Source organism: Mesocricetus auratus, unplaced genomic scaffold, assembly GCF_017639785.1.
Source record: "Mesocricetus auratus isolate SY011 unplaced genomic scaffold, BCM_Maur_2.0 Super-Scaffold_100001, whole genome shotgun sequence".
In the NCBI taxonomy this organism is placed as follows: Eukaryota; Metazoa; Chordata; class Mammalia; order Rodentia; family Cricetidae; genus Mesocricetus; species Mesocricetus auratus.
The window spans coordinates 3,867,637-3,890,332 of NW_024429187.1; the positions used below are offsets into that span (position 1 = coordinate 3,867,637).

At 45.8% G+C, this 22,696-nt stretch overlaps 1 protein-coding gene across 2 annotated transcripts; it reads right to left on the reverse strand.

The window, feature by feature from the left end:
- Window positions 1-4,481: 4,481 nt before the first annotated feature.
- Window positions 4,482-21,300, reverse strand: Gprc5d (G protein-coupled receptor class C group 5 member D). 2 transcript variants are annotated; one of them, XM_013115490.3, is made up of 5 exons: window positions 20,127-21,300; window positions 17,531-17,680; window positions 15,537-16,474; window positions 6,147-6,214; window positions 4,482-4,753 (listed from the first exon to the last, which is right to left on the reverse strand). In XM_013115490.3, exons 3-5 carry the CDS (start codon window positions 16,429-16,431, stop codon window positions 4,682-4,684), a joined length of 1,035 nt encoding a protein of 344 aa, XP_012970944.1. In that variant the 5' UTR covers window positions 16,432-16,474; window positions 17,531-17,680; window positions 20,127-21,300; the 3' UTR covers window positions 4,482-4,681. The 2 variants fall into 2 exon arrangements, with proteins under 2 accessions (XP_012970944.1, XP_021084498.1); XM_021228839.2 differs by lacking the exons at window positions 6,147-6,214; window positions 20,127-21,300 and having other exon boundaries at window positions 17,531-19,467.
- Between the last annotated feature and the right edge of the window lie 1,396 nt (window positions 21,301-22,696).

Below are 22,696 nucleotides of genomic sequence, written 5' to 3' on the forward strand. Positions count from 1 at the left end.
CTCCTTGAGGAGTTTTGTCCCCTCCTGTCAGGTTTGGTATATAGCTACCCTGCCTCCCTGTGTCAGAAACAGAGAGAGACAGAGAGACAGAGAGACAGAGAGAGACAGAGAGAGACAGAGAGACAGAGACAGAGAGAGAGAGACAGAGACAGAGAGAGACAGAGAGAGACAAAGAGAGACAGAGAGACAGAGACAGAGAGAGACAGAGAGAGAGAGATCCCTGTGGAAGGAGAGAATGGACTCCTGAAAGTTGTCCTCTAACCTTTACACTTGTCCTGCACACAGGCAAGCTCATATATACCCACCTACCTTGTGTGCACTATGGTTTGAGATACACACACACACACACACACACACACACACACTATTTGTTCAGATACTAGTGAGTCAAATTATCCAAGGTGAGGTCCTTTTCTCCATATATGAAATGAAGAGTCCTTGTCCCTGGAGTTACCTCTACTGTGTCATTTATCCCATAAGAACACAAGCCATGCTTGATCAATGGTGTCTGCCATGTCTGGGTCTGAGTCCTAGAACTATTTCTAGTTCTTGAAGTTGCTCAGGTTGTTTGTTGATAGGGAGCAACCTGTGTTGTATGTTGGTCATTAGAGGGGCTTTCTGTCACACCACACACACACACACACACACACATACACACACACATACATACACATACACATACACACACACATACACATACACACACATACACACACACATACACACACACATACACACACACATACATACACACACATACACACATACACACACATACACACACATACACACATACACACATACACACACATACACACACATACACACATACACACACATACACACACATACACACATACACACACATACACACACATACACATACACATACACACATACACATACACACATACACACACATACACACACATACACACACATACACATACACACACATACACACACATACACACACACATACACACACATACACACACACATACACACACACATACACACACGTACACACACATACACATACACACATACACACATACACACACATACACACACATACACACACATACACACATACACACACATACACACACATACACATACACATACACACACATACACACACATACACATACACATACACACATACACATACACACATACACACACATACACACACATACACACACATACACATACACACATACACACACATACACACACATACACACACATACACACACACATACACACACGTACACACACATACACATACACACACATACACACACATACACATACACACACATACATACACACACATACACACACATATACACACATACACACACACATACATACACACACACATACACACACATACACACACACACATACACACACACACACAGTGCCATCACACAGACACTCAGCACTCACTGGTCTGAAGTATGTCACTTGGCTCTCAGGGAGACACACCCAAGTTGCTAATACAGAAAAAGAGATGCAGGGAGGCCTCGCGGAGGGGATGGACTGGCCTAGCAGTCAGGAAAGCTGGCCGCCACCTGTGACTACTGAGAGGTCAGCCCATGTCTTTGAAGTTCTGCTTTTTCTTCTGCAAGGTAAGGGACTGTATTCAACCCCCAGGCATCTTGGATGCAGGTCTCTGGTTTTGGTCCTGTTGTGCCTGCTGCCTATAAGAAATCTGGGACAGATGAAGCCACTGGGAGGGATGTGGTGTTAGTCACAAAAGCAAGACAATTAGCAAGAGGCACCAGCTCATCAAAGACACCCAGGCAGGCAGACTGCCTTTCATGGTCACTGCTTGATGCCCTTTGTAGCATCAGCTGTTAGTGGCACATGAAAGCAGGTCTGTGTGCTGCTCTATTATCTGTAACTGTTCCTGGGTGGCGACACTGGGGGAGGTCACCTGCAGGCCGGTCCATGGGAACGGCCATGGGTATGGCCGTGGTATGTATGCTGGCCAGTGTTGTGGTGTGAGGACTCTGCTAACATTTTAGAGAAGATTCTAGGTCTATCAGCATTTGGACTCCCTCTCTCTCTCCCTCCCAGCCTTCCTCCCTCTCTCCCTTCCTTCCTTCCTCCCTCCCTTCCTTCCCCTCTCTTCCTTCCTTTCTTCCTTCCTTCCTTCCTTCCTTCCTCCCTCCCTCCCTTCCTTTCCTCTTTCTTTTTTGAGACAGGTCCCCCCTGACTGTCCTGGAACTCGCACTGTAGACCAGGCTGGCCTCAAACTTACAGAGATCCAAGTACCTGGGATTAAAGGCATGAGCCCCCACTGCCTGCACAAACATAGTTTTGTATGTGGTGCTGGGAATTGAACCCAGGGCCTCATACATTCCAGGCAAGCACTCTACCACTGAGCCACATCCTCAGTACTCAGTACTTCTCCACAATTTTTAAAGGTTTCTTTATGAAAAGTGACTAGATGTTTTCCACCCACTAGGATGTCATTATAAAAACAAAACCACCTAGGAAAGAGTAAGTGTTGTCCAGGAGGTAGAAATATTGAGAGAGATATTCTCTCTCTCTCTCTCTCTCTCTCTCTCTCTCTCTCTCTCTCTCTCTCTCTCTCTCTCCATTTCTGACAGACATAAAATGGTGTAGGCAAAACTAGAGAACCATAGAATGTCTCTTAAAATATTCAGAATGGGGCCAATAAGATGGCTCAGTGGGTAAGGGGGGTCCTGCTACCAAGCCCCATGACCCGAGTTTGATCCCCAGGACTTCACATGCAGGAAAGAGAAAACTGTCGCCCACAAGTTTTTTGCTGACTCCCAAGAGCATGTCATGACATGGACCTCCCAAAATAAATACATTAAAATTTAATAATGTAAAACTGAAGAATGGAATTCTCATATGGTCCAGATATATCTCTCACCTTTGGCGATATATCAGAAAGAAAGGAGAGCAGGATTTAAGATAGCCCTGTGCATAGAAAATGGGGCAGAGGTGTACAAAGCAATGCTAGGTACCTTCCAGACAGAAGCAGATCCTCTGGCACCGGAGAAAGGAAGGTCATCGCGATGTTGGTGTTATCCTGGGCTCCATCACAAGTCCCTGGCGCTCACAAATGGATAAGGCTGGGGAGATGACTCAGGGGGTAAAGCGTTTGTGGGTTAGCATGAGGATGTGAGTTCACATGCCCAGAACCCACGTAAACACGGGACACAGTAGCACTTGCGTCTGTAACCCAGTGATTCTACTGGGAGAGAGGTGGCTGATCCGGAAGAGCCGTAAAGAGCTTGCGGATCAGGTAGTTTGTCTACACAGCAGCAAACAGCAAAAGAGACTTTGTCTCAAATAAAGTGGACGCAACCACTGACACCTGAGGTTGCCCTTTGGCCTCTGTGTGCACGACCTGGCAGGAATATGCCATATGTGTGTGCGAGCATGCTTGCACGCACGCGCGCGCGCACACACACACACACACACACACACACACACACACAGGAGCGCTTGTGCTCATCCTTGAATACACACACACACAAAAGCAAAACAAGCAAACAAACCTCAAGAAACAAAACAGAAATCCTGTTGCAAATATATACAACATGGCGAGGGGTGGTGCTGGAGAGACTCAGTTAAGAGCACTTACTGCTCTTGCAGGGGACCAGGGTTCAGCTCTCGGTACATCAGGTGGTTCCCAACTGCCTGTAAGTCCTGGTCTGGGGGATCTGACATCTTCTGGCCTCCACAGGCACTGAACTACGGTGTTTCACTTACAGACAAGCAGACTTGTGTATATATATACACGTAAATGAAATTAATAAACTATCCCCAAAGAGCCCCCAGATACATGGGTGGACACTGACGGTCTTCTGCTAAGGGAAATAAGGCAGGCACAAAGGGACAGACACAGTGGGGAGTGCGATTCTGTACAGGAAGCATCAAAAGTCATCACACTCACAGACGGTAGAATGGCTACAGCCAGAGGTGGGGGAGGGGCAGGGATCTGTTACTCTTTGAGTGTGAAATCTCAGGTTTTCTAAATGGAAAAGTTCTGGGAACCTTTCCAATACAGTCATGTGAATGGAGTTAATAGAACTGAACTCAGCAGTTTCGTTAGTGTTCTTGAGACAGGATCTTAATCCTCCCAGCTGACTGCAGATTTTGCCAAGGCTGAGTTTAAACTACTTACCACACAATCTACAGATAACTTGTGCTGTGATCCTAGGCACGTACCACTGTGCTGGGCTCGAACCGAACTGCTAAGCACCGTTAAGACGGTAGCGTTTCCTAGGTGAGGTTCTTAGTGCAGTTGAAAAACAACCAGAGGCACGGTCCCCTTCCAAGTTGCTGAAGTCTCTGTACTTTGTCACATTAGAATGACCCCCATTTCTTCACTGTTTATTTCAGCCTCATTAGTAAGAGACACCAATCCTTCCAAGCATCGCCAAGAAAGACAAAATAGTAGCTAAATAAATGCAGAAGACACAGGAAAGTAGGGTGACAACAAGACTGTAATTGTGCAGGGCAGGGAGGTCTTCAGGGGACGGGCCCAGAAGAGTGGCAGGGGAACAGAGAGGAAGGACAGGGCGGAGGCCGCATGGACAGCGTGTCCTGTGAGTTCTCCTGGGTCTGCTAGGGTTGTGTGGAGCAGGGTGCATCCTTCCAGATTGTCCTCCTTCTGTTTCTGGGAGCTCTATAACCCTGCATCTTGCTGTGGGCTTAGTGTAGCTTGTGGGATGAGATACTCCTGGCTGGGATCAGCAGTCTGCAAAGGAATGGATGCCATTAGCAACTTTCCTGGCCAAATAGTATCATTTTGCTATCATTTAGTATCTTTGTTAGTTAAAAAAAAAGAAAACCTTCCAAATTGTTCTAGTTTTATTCCTGTTGTTGTGACAAAATGCCCTCAGAAAGGGTTTATTTTAGCCTATTCCAGATTGGAGTCACGGTGGTGGGAACTCAAAACCAACTAGTCACATCACACCCACAGCCAGAGGCAGAGAGAAACGGATGCATGCTCACTTTGCCTGCTAACTTGTTCTCAGTTCTGTTTCTCCTCTTATATGGTCTGGGATCCTCTGCTTAGGGAGTGGTTCTGCCCATAGTGGGCTGGATCTTCCCTTACTATGTGAAGTAATTAAGACAGTCATCTACAGATATGAACATAGGCCAAGTTAAGGTAGACAGTCCCTCCTTGGGGCTCTTTTTTCTAGGTGATTCTAGGCTGTGTAAAGTTGACACTGGAACTAACCGTCACACAAATCTATTTATATCAGGTTCTACTGTTGGACATTGATAAGATTTTTTTTGTCAAGGCCATGGAATAACTGATTCCTGGAATATGAAAAAGCATCCAAGAAACTCTACAGGAATGGATTAAAAACATTTCTCATTGGGCAAAAGCTCCTCATCACCACCTTCCTCTGCCAAGGTTAATTAGGGCAAATGACATGTGACTATGTCCTGGTCTAAGTGCCATTCAGGGAGCACAAATTCTCAGTTACAGATAGGACAGCTGAGTTTAACCAGTTGCCTCATAAACTTCAGTGGACAAGTGATGGAGAGTGACTTTTACTCTTGGATTTCAGTTGCTTGTGGTCCCCACAAAGCAAGGGGATTTCCCCCAGTGTGGTATTTTGGGCTTTCCGGATCTGTCCGTGAGCCACCACGGCTCATCGTGTTGCAAGCATGACGTGTGATGTCCAATCGACTCAGTAGAGCTCCCTCTGTTTTTGCCTGAAAGGATTAAAATTGGTTCATCCATCTGGGCTTCCAGATGGTAATGAGACCCAGCGCTGTTCTCAGGATGGCCTGGGCTATCAGGGGAAGTTGAGAGATTTAGACAGCTGATACTAAAACCCGACTGAACACTCAAGCATATTCACAGCCTTCCATTGCCACTGGCGCGAAGCTTAGCCAGCCCCCTCAGCATCACTCAGATCTTGATACGTGACGTGGTCCTCCCTGGGAAAGATACCCTGAGGGGGTGGTGTGGAGGGAGACTCACGGGGTTTACACTGAGGGCCTCGCCTGTGCCATCTGCTGTGACTTGGGTCTGGCTTGCCTTCCCTAGGGTCAGTACATCATTGGGCAGAGCCTGAGGACTCCAGGAAAGAGTGTTTGCCGTGTCTTCCTAGATGGGTGAGGAGCACGTTTACCTGCAGCTGAATGGGAGTACCATGTGCAGTGAGAGCTACATCCTCCTCAGCTCCGTCACTGTCTCGGGCTGAAAGCCAAAGGAGGGAAGGGCCGTGTTAGTGTTGAACTCACTGGGTCTAGGAGGAGGCTCGGTGCTCTTGATGCTTTGAAAGGACTATTTGGGTTGTGGCAACTATTGGAAAAAAACAACCCAAAGGGTTTGTTCGCTCATTCATCTGTTTAATTCTCTCATCTGTTGTTTTGAGACAGGGTAGCACGTGGCCTGGACTGTCTTCACACTCAGAATGCAGCTAACTGAACTCTGGAGACTCCTCCCTCCAGCTCCCAAATACTGAGACGGCCGGCAGGTGTGCACCACCACATCCAGCACTTGAAAAATTAGATCGAAAGGAACCTTTTAAACGTTTATGAGGGGAGCTGTGTGTGGTTAGAGCGCGCGTGTTCAGGAGAAGCACGTGGCTATGTAGTAATTGCAAAGGCAGGAGAGCCATCCTAACTTTCCAGAAAAGGGCCCAATCGTGGCCTGGAATGTTCTTTGTCTTGGAATAACAGTAACCTCTGGGGTCTTAGACTTTTAACCGTCCCTGCAGGCTGACTTCTCCATAAGTTTGGATTAATTTTTATTGTTGTTGTTTGAGAAGGGACCTATTCTGTAGCCCCGGTTGGTTTAGACCATCCTGTGTAATCTAGACTGCCCTCAGGCTTTTGATGTTCCTCCTGTCTCAGCCTCCTGAGGGTGTTACCATGCCCAGCTCAATTGGATTCGAATTCTAAAACTGGACATAATAAAAAAAAATCATTTCCACAGTTTGCCCAACATTGGAAGTCCTGGGTTTGATTTCCAGCAACACAAAAGGAGTACCTAAGGGCGTGCGCGCACGCACACACGCACACACACACACACAGAGAGAGAGAGAGAGAGAGAGAGAGAGAGAGAGAGAGAGAGAGAGAATTCCCTAGGGAAATAACATATTGTCATAGAATAACCACTCACACAGTTATTTGTTTAGTGACACCTACTCCATGCTTGTGTTTGGGTGTTCACAGACGTGGCTGTGTCAGTAGTGGTCACACTTAGAGGCTGCAGTGCTGGTGTTTAGGCCCTGGAGAAGGTCGGCCTGGTGTCGGCCTGGGACCCCATCTGTGTTACCTACTTCCCTTTTCTCTTTCTTGAGGTACATGTGTCCTCTCCCTGTCTGCCAAGTTCCTTTAACCATTTGTTCATGTTGCTTCCTGGTGGAAATAAAATGAAAATCTTGCTAATCATGACAGCAAGTATCTTCCATGGGTTCTTTTGTTTGTTTGTTTTCCCCCGAGACAGGGTTTCTCTGTGGCTTTGGAGGCTGTCCTGGAACTTGCTCTTGTAGACCAGGCTGGTCTCGAACTCACAGAGATCCGTCTGCCTCTGCCCCCCAAGTGCTGGGATTAAAGGCGTGCACCCGCAACACCCAGCTTGTTCTATAGGTTCTTGAGGGTGCAAATGTTGATGTCTGTGCAGAGCCCTTGGGTTGGGACATAAGGAAAGAGCGTGTGAGTTCTACTTCCTATATGATTGATGGTGGTGTAGTTATGCCTAACCCTGACAGCTTCCTCCTACTGGCATTTTCTAGAGCGGTTGAATCCTGTTGTGTAGTTGAATACTGCATGTCTTCCCTTCAGACCGAGTCCTTGGTTTAATTTTTGTAGCATCTCGGGACTCCTTTGCACCCAGCCTCTTGGCAACTAATTTCACCCTTTAGAATAGCCCAACACATCCATTTCTAGTTATTTCTCACAAATTTATCAAAGCCCTAGTTCCCTAAACAAAACCCTCAGCCACCTCATGGTAGGAAATTGAGTTGAGTGAGACTTGGCATCTACGTGAGGGAGAAGCAGGGAGTAACAACGCAATCTTCAGTTAAATGTGAAGACACTGAGTCCTAGAACTCAGGGACCTTGGTTAGGAAGCCCGTGTTTCTCCAAGCCAGGGGTGTGGGAGTCCATCTGCCTGGTGACATGCGCTGCTGTCCCTGCTAGCTGGTTATGCTTATGCTCTGATCTTTGAGGATCTCATCCTAACCTTATCTAAATCCTACCCATGGCTCAGTCTTTTCCTGTTCTATGCTAGTTTTCCTCTGTTTCTGTCTCTCTTACTTCTTCCGGGACTATAATTCTGTTTTAGGATTTTTATTCTTAATTTATTATGCACTTGCGTGTACATGCATATGAGTGCAGGTGCCTGCGGAGGCCAGGGGAGGGTACCAATCCTTTACCTGACATTGGTCCTGGGAACTGAACCTCAGCCCTCTGCCAAGAGCACTGTTTGCTCTTAAGAGCTGAACCATCACCTAGTGCAATGGAAACTCCCAGTAATCTATGAAGATGACCCCAGTTAAAACTCCTAGCAATAGGGGATTCAGAACCTCCTGTAACTAGGCAAGGCTTCCAGTAGAGGGGTTGGGACACCAAACCAGCCACAAACCTACTGACCTACAATTTGTCCTACCTCCAAAATGTGGCTAGGGTAAAGATGGTACAGACATAATGGGAGTGACCAACCAATGACTGGCCTAGCTTGAGACCCATACTATGACAGGGAGCTCACTCCTGAGAGCCAGGACCCAGAGGCAGGATAGCCCAGAGACCTACAATGGAACAACAGCAGCAACAACAACAAATAATAATAATAATAATACCGAAGAAGAAAAGAGCTGAGCTATCTCTACCCCTACCTATATTTAAAGAGTGTAGTGTGTTTTGTTGTTTTGTCCGTGTTTTTCTCTATATCTAAATAGTGCTGGATTGAACACAGATCCTCCTAGTATGCTAGGCAAGCACTGTACCACTGAGCTATATCCTCAACATTTTTGCCCTTTTTTATTTTTCACTTATTTGTGTGTGTGTGTGTGTGTGTGTGTGTGTGTGTGTGTGTGTGTGTGTGTGGGACATAGGAGAGTGTGTGCACAAGTGTGGATGTCAGAGCACAGCTTGTGGGGTCTGTTTCCTCCGTTTACTGGGTAGGTTCTGGGAGTGAACTCATGTGGTCACTCTTGGCAGCAGTGCTTTTACCCAGTGAGACATCTTACCAGTGCCTAAGAAGTGTTAAGCAGTACATTGAGGAGGACCATGCAATGTTCCCATATGTACATACATCACACAATATACAAATTAGGGAAACATATATTTCCTTAGCCATTTCTTTACGATTAAAACATCTCGAATTCTTTTTTTACTAGATTAAAAACAAACCAGATTACACACAATACTCCTTACTGTGTAGCAGCAGGCCAGAATTCCTTTCTCCTACCTAACTCTAGGTCGCACTCATTCACTGACCTTTCCTGTCCACTGGACTCCTAGGATTTCCCCATGTTCCCTGTTCCCAAGCTCTCGGGAAGAACCTTCTAATCCCAACTAGTGTGAAGTGTCTCTCTCTCTCTCTCTCTCTCTCTCTCTCTCTCTCTCTTTCTTCCTCCCTCCCTCCCTCCCTCTCTCTCTCTCTCTCTCTCTCTCTCTCTCTCTCTCTCTCTCTCTCTCTCTCTCTCTCTCTCTCAGATTCCAGTAACATATTAGAGTTACAGGAAAGAAAAGCAAGCTTCCTGTAAAAGAGCAAGCAAAACTTGTCACCTAGGGCCATTCCATTGAGTTTCCTTTGAGAAGAAAAAAGTAGGGGCTTGTGGGATGGCTCAGTGGATAAAGACATTCGGCCATAAAAGTCTGCCAACTTGAGTTTGGTCCCCAGATCCTACTGTGGAAGGAGAGAAACCAACTCCTGAAAGTTGAACACACACACACACACACACACACACACACACACACACACGCACACACGAAATAAATACAATTTAAAACAACAAAATAAAGAATTATGGAAAAAGACAATATCCAAGCAAAGCTGACACTTGTAGGGAAACCCAAAGGGTCCACTGTTTGCAGGACTAGCTTTCTGATAGCTCACTCTTTTAGACTCATTGAGCTCACTCTTTTATACTCATTGAGACATTTTCACTCTATCAGGCTCATCATTTGTCTTTGTCCCAATACTTTTGAAAGTCATTGCTCTAATATCCATTCATCCACCATACAGAAACCTGCCCACCACACCCGACTCCTTTGAAGACAGGTGAGTCTTGTTTTTTGTGTGTTTCATATTATTATTATTATTATTTAGGTTTTCAAGATAGCTCTCTCTGTAGCTAGCTTTGGAGCCTGTCCTGGAACTCACTCTGTAGACCAGGCTGGCCTCATCTACCTCTATCTGCCTCTGCTTCCCAAGTGCTGGGATTAAAGGCATGTACCACCACCGTCTAGCTGGTGGATCTTGCTTTTAGCAAGCCTGATATGAACAATATTCTATTTAATCTACAATGGCTAAGGTACTGGGATTAAAGGCGTGTACCACCACAGTCCAGCTGGTGGATCTTGCTTTTAGCAAGCCTGATATGAACAATATTCTATTTAATCTATAATGGCTAAGGCAGGTAATAACTAGAGTGGAGACTGTCCTGTCCCCAGAAGATCTGTTACTAATATTCTACTGTGTTTATGATCTCTTCAAGTCCTCAGTGGAAACAACTGGTTTAGTTAAGTTGCCTTTGATTTGGGGGGAAGGGGCTAGCTATTACTTAGGAGGGGGGTGGGTTAGTGATAACTAAGGAGAACAGTCATTCTGAAATCCACTAACTCCAAACAGAAAACAACATAGCCCACCAACCAATCAAGTTAAAGAGGCATGCATTAAGATACCATCATCCCAGATACATATAAATTAGTTAATTAAGCACAAACATAATTTATAAATGGCTTCTTCACTCATACATTTTAATTACTTCAATTATACACTGACATTTTTGCAGTATTCTTGGGTATCTTTATGATAATATTCCCAGAGCCTAACAATATGTTGAGCTTGTAAAATATTAATCAAATGCTGTGACAATACAAAGATATGTTTGTGGTTCAAGGGAAGCTCTGGAAAGACAGAAGTTGGAGGGTCAGGAGTTCAAGGTTAGCCTGAGCTACATGAGGCCCTGACTCAAAAAACAAAACAAGGGCTGGAGAGATGATTCAGATGTTAAGAGCACTGGCCGCTCTTCCAGAGGACCTGAGTTCAATTCCCAGCAACTACATGGTGTCTCACAACCACGAGATCTGGTGCCCTTTTCTAGCCTGCAGGGACACATGCAGGCAAAACACTGTATATATAATAAATAAATAAATAAATCTTTTTTAAAAAAGGGGGGGCGGGCATTGGTAGTGCACGCCTTTAATCCTAGCACTTGAGAGGCAGAGGCAGGAGGATCTCTGTGAGTTTGAGACCAAGCCTGGACCATCAAGCGAGTTCCAGGACAGCCTCCAAAGCAATACAGAGAAACCCTGTCTCGAAAAACAAAAAACAAACAAACAAACAAAAAAAAGGGTTACGAAGAACAACTGGTTTGAAAATTCTATCAATGTACAGCTGTGTGTGCACGCTCAAGTATGTTAGATTGCACGTGTGTGCATTCATGTGTGGGGAGGCCTGAGGTCAACCTTGGTTGTTATTCCATAGATACTATTCATCCTGGTGATTTTACATGTGTATCGTGTGTGTACACACATGCTTATGAGTGTGCATGCACACACACACACAGGGTTAGAGGGTGACAGAATCTTCTGGCTCCCCTCTGCTATACCTTACATATTAGGCAGGGACTATCTAACCTATGTAGCCGGCTTGTTGGTGTCAGGGGGTGGGGGGACCTCCCGGCTGTCTCTGCCTGGTGAAGACTGGCATAACGAGGCTGCCATGTCTGCCTGGCACTTTCGTGGATGCTGGGGATCTAAACTATGGTCCTCACACTTCTGGAACACGTGCTTTACCCACTGAGCCACCTCCCCAGCTCTGCCCATCATGCATTTTTGAGGCAGGGTCTCTCACGAGCCAAGATTCACCTTTGGTCAGAGTGGCTGGGCAGGGAGCCTCTTCCTGCCTCTGCCTCCTCACTACTGGAGTAACAAATGTGTGTGCCACCACACCTGGGTTTTTATATGGGCTCTGAGCATCAAATGCAGGCTCACATTTGCACATTAAGTACTTCATTGACTGAGCATTTATTCAGCCCAATATACTGTTCTTTAGGAGCGCATTTACAATATAAGTAAATCTGCTATGTTCTGATTGCATTTGCATCCAGATGTTGTCTTGTTCTAGAATTAAGTCCATAAGCTACTTCTGAGAGATTTTAAAGCCTAATCTTTGTAAAGACTTCCAGGAACTGGATGGAGTCTCTAATCCCTCTTGCTGATCGGTTCCAGCAAATCCTTTGCCAGCTCTGATTTCCCCATTTAGTAGTGGTCCTTCGGGCATTGGTTCAAGTTCATTTTACCCCATTTTTAGTTGGAGATGGAAAACAGTAGGACAGCTGCCTCCCATAGAGATGTCTTTACACTTGTGAAATTCTCTGCTAATCACCCCTTGACTCCTTTTTCTCTCAGCTGCATAATTCTGGTTTTATAAGCCCAGCGGTAAATCAAATAACAATGCCGTTGGAGCCATGGTTGCAAACAGCATGAGTCAGACGAGTTACAGGGCCACGGTGTGCCTCATGGACCAGAACAAAAACGCCATGTTTCAGGATAGAGTTGAGACAGACAGATTGGCTATGAGAAAGGTGCATAAAACTTAAAACTACCATCTCAGTTTTACTGTCCTAACCTTTCCACACAGGTGTGGTGCTAAGCCCTTTAATCATCCCTGTGGTTTTCCACAGAGCCTCCCCAAGTGCCCCACACATTTCATTAGTGGATGTTGATGTTGGAGACCGACTGATGCCGAGAACAAGGCATGGCTGTTTTCACCAGCCGCACATCTGTTTGGTTACACTAGGACTGTCACTTCAGTACACAGATTGCGCAGGCCAAGGGTTTGCTGTCCATCTACCTCCACGGGAGCCATGATAATGCTTGTGGTTTTCCAACGTGCTGGCTCTTACCTGCTGCCCTACTTGCTTTCTCTTCTTCCTACCTCGTTGTAACCCTACACTTTCTATTGCATTCCAATGACTCTTTTTATGTTTTGATAATTGTATTTTCCAGACTTACATTCTGATTCTTGTCTGTGGTCTAAGTTTTCAAGTGACTCTGCCCAATCTTGGAGGGCGATTTGCATTTTTAAAGCAAGATGTTATTGTATCATCAAATGACTCTGACAATAACTACCATCGGCAGACTATTTCCTGTTTAAAATGGAGTTTCCTCCCTTCCTCCCTTCCTTCCTTCCTTCCTTTCTTCCGCCCTCCCTCCCTCCCTCCCCCTCCCTCCCTCCCTCCCCCTCCCTCCCCCTCCCCCTCCCTCCCTTCTCTCTCTTTTGTTGTTGTTGTTTTTTTTTGTTTTTCAAGACAGGGTTTTCCTTTGTAGCCCTGGCTGTCCTGAAACTCACTCTGTAGACCAGGCTGGCCACATACTCACAGAGATCCACCTGTGTCTGCCTCCCCAATACTGGGATTAAAGGCGTGTGCCGCCATCACCCAGGTTGTTTGTTTTGCTTTGTTTTTTGTGGTCCTAGCTGTCCTGGAACTCACTTTGTATACTAGACTGGCCTTGAACTCAGAGGTCTAATTTTCTGCAGCACTCCCCCCCAGTACTGAGTGATGGGATTAAGAGTGTGCACCTCCATCACCCGGCTCAAGAAATGGATTTTTCTAATCTTGATTGGGTAGTAGGGTAGCTCTGACCAAATTAAGAATGGAACACTGCTCTCCTTACAGCACCTTGTTTCTGAGACAGTCTTCACAAGGCCTGGAGTTCATCCTGGAGCACGGGCTGGCACCAACTTTGGCACAACATTCTTGTCTCAGCTGCCCAAGTGCTGGCATTATGAGCTTGTTATACCACACCTGGAAACACTTTAAATATCTTTGTTTGTTTGTTTGTTTGAGACAGGATAGTGCCCTCCCTACAACACCGTCAACACATGTCTGACATTTGGGGGGGCATGAAATAAGGGGCACAATAAGCATGCTTTGGGATACCATGGTACTACTAGAACTTCTCTGTCTTTGGGATCACACAACACAGAAAGAAAACAGCAACCTTTAGCCCATCTTTGGATAGGAACTAGGGAAGGAATTTTAAAGAAAGACAGACTGCAATTCTCCCCCCAAACCTCAGGGATCCAATACGAAGCATCCACAACAATGCATAATTTTGCAGGAAGGATATATCTCATCAATTCCCAGCTCTCCATCAACTAAACTGGAAAGAACAAATAGATGCATTTATCCGGACAGGATTTAATATGAATGTGTAATTAACTAGAGATAACAGCTCAGAAAGGGTACGATGCACTCAAAAGGAAAGCTTATATTAAATGTTTTTGAGCCTGGCAAATATGATGTGTCCCATACAATATATAAAATAGCATCTTTGTGATGTAGTAGAAAGAAAATGGGAGAAATCAGTTATCTATTAATACACTACACTGGGCTATAGATAATGTCAGATGTTTCGTAAGAGGAATTAATGAGTTTTGATACATATCCAGATTACTGAAATTAGCCACTGTTTCCTCCAGGTTGATGTGGACCAAGCATCTTTGGTGTCATGGTTAATGTCAACCCGTAACAAAACAGACAGGTGGCTTGATTTATACATAGATAAACATGTGACCTACAAATTATCAAGAAAATGTCACATAAGCAGTTGCTTCCTGCACTAATGATTACTCATCTGAGTTTTTGCTTAAGATTCAGATTCAATGGTTTTTCCTATTTCTTTTTGTAATGGAGCCTTGAAAGATTTTTTTTTTTGAAACAGTGAACAACTGGCAAAATAGGAACCCAGAAGTTGAGCTCTGTGACTCTCATGAGTGACGAGTTCCACAGTTTTACATTTTATCCGGGCAAACTAACTTTCAGACTTAAACTTTTAAAATGCCAATTGTGTTTGCCAGACTCTACTTTTGTGCTTGATAGCCAACCTGTCTGAACTTAGCATGGCCTGATCCACTCCTAGCCTGGGGTCTGGGTAACTCATTCTATTTATTTGTTTTATTATTCGTTTTGAGACATTCATGTAGTTCAAGCTGGTCTCGAACTCTGTGTCACCAAGGATGACTTTGAACTCCTGAGCCTCTTGTATCTGCCTCTGTGCGAGCTGCCACGCAAGCTTATCACTTTAGAGTGGGTGACTGTCTTTGCCAAGCTCCAGCAACAGTCACACCTTTCCACCGAGAGCCTTCAATTCTTTTTATCTTGTTCTTTCCACATAAAGCCTATGTTTTGGAAGATCTGCTTTCCACTTGGTTCTGAAAGACTTTGTCTCTGTGCTTGACATGACTCACCAAAAGTCTGGCCTTTGTCAGGGAGATCCCTCTGGGTTCTTCTCTGCCTGCCTACTTCCCTCCCTGCCCCAGGCCCTCCGGGATGTACCTCTGGAGAGTTCCTGGTTCTCCATCCTGAAGCTGCGTTGGTAGACCGGCACCTGGCAGGCATTGCCTTGCGGAGGACACTCCTGCCTGCATGATCTGTAGAGGATGCTCAGCTCGGGGATGATGTAGAGCAGCAGGAAAACCCACGCATTGGTGACCAGGCCAATGCAGATGACGGCGTCGTCCCACTGAGGCTGCTGCTGGAGCTGAGGGTTGCCCCTCATGAGCATGGAGATCCACACCACCCAGATGATGATAGAGACCAGCACAGTGGCAAAGATGAGCCTTCCATGCTGCTTCCAGTTCTCACAGGGGCCACAGAAGGTGGCCTTGGAGACAAAGAACGTGAGGGCCATGAGAAAGAGGACATAGATGAGGAGACAGACAAAGTCCACATTGAGCTGATAGGGTGTCATGTGCACGAACATCAAACCTCTCGTCATGATGAGGGTCACATACTCTATCGCAACGATGATCTGCAACAGGCTGACACCAATAGCTATGAACAGAATTGTGGTCCAGCAGAAGGAGACTCTACCCCGGACCAGCTTCACCAGGTTGGCGGCATGAGCCAAGAGGCAGGAGAAGCAGATAGCAAAGAGAACCCCAAAGAGGAAGTAGCGAACGGGAGCGGTCCGTTGGTTGAGCTGGATGATGAAGGCAAAAGCCAGCCCGAAAAGCCCTAGCACACTCAGCAGGAAGAGGAACTGGGTGGGAAGCACGTTCCACTGGCTGCAGTCCTGCACCTTCCGCATGAGGAAGAGAAATGCTAGAAGCAGCAGTATGGTAACCACGATGCCAATCACCGCCAACGACTCCAGAACAATGCCCCATGGCCCCTCATTGTCACAGAAGAAGTAATAGTCTTCTGTGGACTTCACGCAGTCCTCATACATGGTGACTTAAAGGTAGACCTCACAAGAACAGATGTCTGGTCTCCTGTGAAAGAGATGAGGACAACCCGTGACTTTATATTCACCCAGGAGAATGACTGTTGGGAGTCCTGTCCCTCATTCTAAGTGAAAACACCTGAGTATAAGCAGGGAATGGCTTTACCAAAATAGTCACCCAGACACAGGAGAGTAACATTTTCTTTTCTTTCTTTCCTTCATTTTTTTGTTTTTTGAGACGCGGTTTCTCTGTAGCTTTGGAGGCTGTCCTGGAACTAGCTCTTGTAGATCAGGCTAGTCTGGAACTCACAGAGATTCGCCTGCTTCTGCCTCCTGAGTGTTGGGATTAAAGGCATGTGCCACTACCACCCAGCTGAGAGTAAAATTTTCTTTGTCTCTTAAAACTTGTCTAACTCCAACCTTCCTGGGTGAGATAAAGATCTGATAGGTACAAGTATAGTCTGCAAGCATAGGAATGCCACCCTTCCACACTATCTTAGCTCCATCTCTGCAGAGCGAAACCAGAATGTTTCTTCCCTTGAGGACTCTAGATACTGCATTTGAAAGCAAACAGAATCTTCTTGTCTGATTAGTGGGATTGATTGGATTATCTCCAACACGGATGCCCATCTTAAAACAGACGGGCCATCCATGTCACGGATGCCCATCTTAAAACAGACGGGCCATCCATGTCACGGATGCCCATCTTAAAACAGACGGGCCATCCATGTCACGGATGCCCATCTTAAAACAGACGGGCCATTCATGCTCTCCAGCAATTTTAATGTCTGTCTTTTCTTTCATGTTAATTTAAGTCAGCCCAACGCAACCTGTTATGTTCATCAAAAAGAAGTATGCAAAATGTCGGATTCCTTCAAGTAACTTTACAGATATTTAGGACTAAAATCCCTGACTTAATTGAGGTGGCCCAGAAAAACAACCCCAAGTTGATGCCAATAAAATAAAACAACAACAAAATAAACAAATGCATTTTTTGAACACCTCTAGCCCCATTCATTCATTGCCCTTTAGCGACTCCAAATCCATCTGGAAGGAGTGGTGATCCCAGTTCGCACTGACGCCACGGCCCTGGACCCCGGCTTACCTCCTCTGTGTCTCCTCAGGAAGCCCACGAGGCTGCAGTGGTGGTGAAGCTGTGACTGCAAGTGAGTAAGGAGGAGGCAGCTTCGGGTGCTTTAATCTCTCCTCAAATGGGCGGAAGACCTACAGGCCCTCACTCAGGTTCCAGAAGTGTCTATAAAAGGAACCGGAAGGACAGAAGGACACACCTAGTCCAGTTTCACGGCAACTTTTCTGCATGGAACCCTTTGGTGAGAGCAATTATTCCTCGTTTACTGCTGACCCAGATGCCTTGGCCCAGAGAGCTGTGACTTTAGGGAAATCGACTGTCTCCTAATGTGCTTAGGAAGCTACGGGGAGGATGCTTGCTCCCTATTTCAGGGGCTTCTCCCAAACCCTGGTTTTAACTCTAAAATTCTGTAGGGCTCCCATTTAACAAAGTACCTTGACTTTATACGGAAGGGCAATTTTACCCACCCCAGGTCTTCAAATAGCTGACAGTGGATAAAACTGTGAGATTAGGGGAAATCCATTTTCTCTGCTCTTTCTTTGTCTGAGACCCCGTCTGCTCACTGTGGATGGTCTCCTGGACAAACCATTCTTGCTATCTCCCAGGGCTTTGACTGTAGTCTCTCATTTTTACTCTCCTCAGCCTCATTAACACACTTGCTTTGGGTCTCATTGCATCTGGACATTCCTAGGTCCAGAGATGAAGGAATTCATAACTAAAGGTCGCCAGCTGATCCTGAAGTAATGTATTTAATTTTTTCTATGGTGACTTATATAATCCTACAAAATGACCCTCCAGTTTCCTTTGTGAGACTTTCCCCATACACAATCTGAAGAGCCCACGTTAGTGCACCTAATTTGGTTTTGAGATACCCTAGGACCCAACTCTACCTTTTCCATCCGACCACATTCCTCCCAGATCTTCAGATTGCATGCTTTAGCCAAGTTTGTTTCCCCAGAGTCTTGAAAGGAAATAAGACCCATTCACTCAGCTCGTCTTAGACGCTGCTTCTGTTTTGAAGGAGCCTTTACCTTTATTTCCGTGCACCTTGGTCCTCACCTAAGCCCTTCTTCTTCTAAGGTCTGCTTCATCAGATCTCCTGGAACCTTCTGGCCTTCCTGACTCAATCCAGTCCTCATTGATCACCTTCTACCAAACTCTACAATACCTAAGAATACATTCTGTTCGAAATGAAAGAAATCCCAATGTTTGGAGGAGCCTAATTTATGAGTTAATGTGTCGGTAAAGATGTAAAGCAGTAAATAATAAAGTAAATAAATGAATAACAGTGAATAAGAAATATGTCAGCATGAGCCAGGCAGGGTAGTGCAGGCCTTTAATCCCAGCACTTGGGAGGCAGAGGCAGGCAGATCTCTGAGGCCAGCCTGGTCTACTGAGCAAGTTTCAGGACAGCCAGGGCTGCACAGAGAAACCTGTCAACTTGTCGGTATGAACCTCATTTCCTTGATTAGGTTTAAGATGCTTGGGCATCAGGAGTTTCGTCTTTATTCCACAGCACTTGGCCCCATGTGGACAGAGCATCTGCCAGGTGGGCAGTTGGATGATCGGAGTGAATCTAGTATTTCTGAGAAGATACTTTTTCCACAGTGTGGCTTTCAACACGTGCTTCTTATTGGAGACCACCTGCTGAGACCTCAGGTCTTTAACAAGCCCTTGACAGGTTCGTTCTGAAACCCTTCTGTCTTAAGAGTGTCCCTAACTTTAAAGAGGACATTTCTCCTTTAAGAGAGGAACCTTCCGGGTTGGTTCATTTGCTTTCACCATCACCATTGCCCCTGTAACTGTAAGGCTAAAGCTTACAGTAAGGGAATCTGGGCTCTGCAGGGGACCGTTTGCTCATCCACAAGAACCCATCCACGCCTGGGAATCCAGCATGGGACTGATCAAGACCCCCTGAATGTGGGTGTCAGTGAGGAGGCCTAGGGAATCTATTGAGCCTTGGGCAGCAGATCAGTACCCATCCCGAGTATACACACAGAATTTGGACTCCCATCCAATAATGAGAGATGCACTCTCACCCTGAACTCTTGGAGAAGGGTCTAGGCCCTGCCCTATATGAAATGACAGACTATGGACACCCCCATGGAGGGCCTCATCCTCCCTGGGGAAATGAGGGGATAATGGGGGGTTGTGGGGGGAGGGCACGGGAGGAGGGGAGGGACCTGGAACTGACTTGTGAAGCAACCTTGTTTCTTATCTAAATTTAAACTGAAAAAAAAAAAGCAACAATTAAAAAAAAAAAAAGAACCCATCCACGCAGCAGCCCTGTGAGTGGTGGAATTGCTGGCAGCAGACAAAGGAGAAGTTTCTACTGAATCTTCCTGGTGAACTATTTTGGTGACCTCCACTTCCCCACCTGAGGGTTAGTCACAGGCCTCTCTCTTTGTTGTATGAAGAGGCCTCCTGACCTTGGGGTGGCTTGAGGCAGGTAAATGCATGGGTAATGGCCACAAAGCCCTTTGAGCACCTGAGATAAAAGGACCTGGCTTAGGTATTAATTATCGTTATTAAAAATCTAGGGTGATAGAATGGACCCATCTGCTGTTGGGCATGGAGGCCCATTTGGCCAACACATATCCAGATTACTCACACCTCATTTGTTTTGGCTTCTATGCGCTAACAGCATCAGGACAAACGGCTGAGATATGGCTTTGATGAATCGAAATGCATCGATTACAGCCAGTCCATTAAAAACGAAGACAAAACAGTCAAGAGGCCATGCGTCCTCTGCCAGAAATGGCCCTGTCCCAGGGATGGACCTGGGAGGGAATGTGAGCATTAATCTAGTCTAACTCTTCCAACAGGAGTGAGGGAACCAACACCGCCACAGGAGGAACTTAACAGTAAGGAAGCCGAGGTCCAGACAGATGAAGACAAGGACTCGAGGCGTGCGATGTCAGAGAAGGCAGCCAGGGTGTGCGAACTAAGACTCCAGGAAGAATTGCGTCTGCAGAGACTGACTGGCTGATTAGAACAGCAGTACTGTGGAGAGGTGTGAATGTTGCAGGTTCAGAGGTCAATTGCCTCGTCTTCAGCTTGCTCTAGCCCTCCGCAGCGGCCATCCTTGCCCACTTCTGTGGCAGAAGGAACGTCTTGTAACTAATAGATAAAAATCTTCTGGAATCTACTAATGCAGCATACTGCTAGCTTCCACCAACCCAAAAGCTCAGATAGCATCGTGGACCCATAGAAAAGCTCCCCCCATTTCACTCTACCCACCAATGGGTTTGAAACTTGCCTTGATTTATGACTTTGTTCGTCCTATAAAAACTTCATGGAACCGCTTTCACGTTGGAACGTGGAATCTGGGGTAACCTAAGTCTGTGTTCCCAGGCCATCGTCACTCCCAATGGATCCACAATAACCAACCTATCTCTTATTCCCTTTAAGATGACAGCTGTGGTTTTCGAATTGACAGTTTCCAACTCCCGGCCATGCTCTTGCTGTGGTCTCAGGCTGAATTTTCTGACATGTCCCACCTTTTAGGGACTCAAGTCCTTATCTAGGAATTGTGAATTGTGACTAGGAGAAAAAAAGAAAAAAGAAAAAACAACCCAGAGTGTGAGAGTGAGCCCCATGATTCTCCCCCACTGATACTAACTTGCTGCACGAGGAAAGGCTGTGACAGGGCAGATGGGTCAAGAAAGGACTGTTTGTTCTTTGGTTTGTTGTGGACATCAACATTGTACATTGTAAAAGAGAAGCCCCTCCTCACCAGGTCCCTGTGCTCGACATTTGATGGTCTGTGGTCATCATTGTGAAATTCTCAATGCCTTTGTCTTGGATGTATGTTTGGTCAATGAAGTGGAAGGGGCCATGGTGCAGTCTGAGTGTGTGTGTGTGTGTGTGTGTGTGTGTGTGTCTGTCTGTCTGTCTGTCTGTGTCTGTGTGTTTTAAAACCATCACTCAAGCCTGATCCAGCTTCCCACAGTCTCCTCCATAGGCCAGTTCTTGAATTCACTGCTCGTGCCCTGGATCAGCCAGCCTCCCGGGTCTACAGTGGAGCCTCAACTGGGTCACATGTCTGCGTGGGTTAGGTAGGGTGCTCTTGGAAAGGGCTGCTAGCATATCTGCTTCTATGCAGGACCCACATTTCCATTTTACACTGGGTCTCAGAAGTTATGTAGTTGTGCCTAGGCATCTCATTCTGATATTTTTCAAAAAATACTATATTAGTCTATATCAAATTATATCAGTGTATACACACTATGCAGTTTAATTGTATATGCTAACTAGTTGTGAAGCACCACAGCAGTGAGTCTGGACTATTAAACCATTAAAATCAACCGAGCCTCTCTCATTATGAATGTCAGAGTATTTTAAAAATTATTTATTTATATTTTATTTTGACAGCAAGGTCTTGATTTGTAGCCCAGGTTGGCCTTTCTTTCTCTCTGTATCCTCTCTCAGTCTCCAAAGTACTGGAATCACAAGTGTAGGCCACAAGACCTGGCTCTTGGGTTCTGATGTGAAAAGTTGGGAACTGGAGAGATGGCTTAGTGGTTAAGGTCACTGGCTGTTTTCCCAGAAGACACAGGTTCAATCCCCAGCACCTACATGGCAGCTCACAGTCATATGCAACTCATACGCTTTAAATAAAAAGAAATACAATCTCTTACAAAATTAAAATGAGCGCTGGTTACTCTCTTGAAGACCCGAGTTCAGTTCCCAGCATCCATGCTGGGTGAATGGCTCACAACTTCCTGTAGCTCTAGCCCTTTTCTGGTTTTGGAGGCATGGGCATACATATGGTATACACTTCTGCAGATTCAATGAAAATACTACAAAAGGAAAAGAAAGTTATTCTAATGTTTTCTCCCTGGTTTGTGACTATTACAGCCCTTCAGCGGCACTAATATACCCTTCTTTAGAGTGTGTTGGCTTTATGAAAAGAATTGTGTGTGTGTGTGTGTTCATGTGTGTGTGTGTGTGTGTTCATGTGTGTGTGTGTGTGTGTGTTCATGTGTGTGTGTGTTCATGTGTGTGTGTGTGTGCTCATGTGTGTGTGTGTGTGTGTTCATGTGTGTGTGTGTGCGTGTTCATGTGTGTGTGTGTGTGTTCATGTGTGTGTGTTCGTGTGTGTGTGTTCATGCGTGTGTGTGTGTGTGTTCATGTGTGTGTGTGTGTGTTCATGTGTGTGTGTGTGTGTGCGTGTTCATG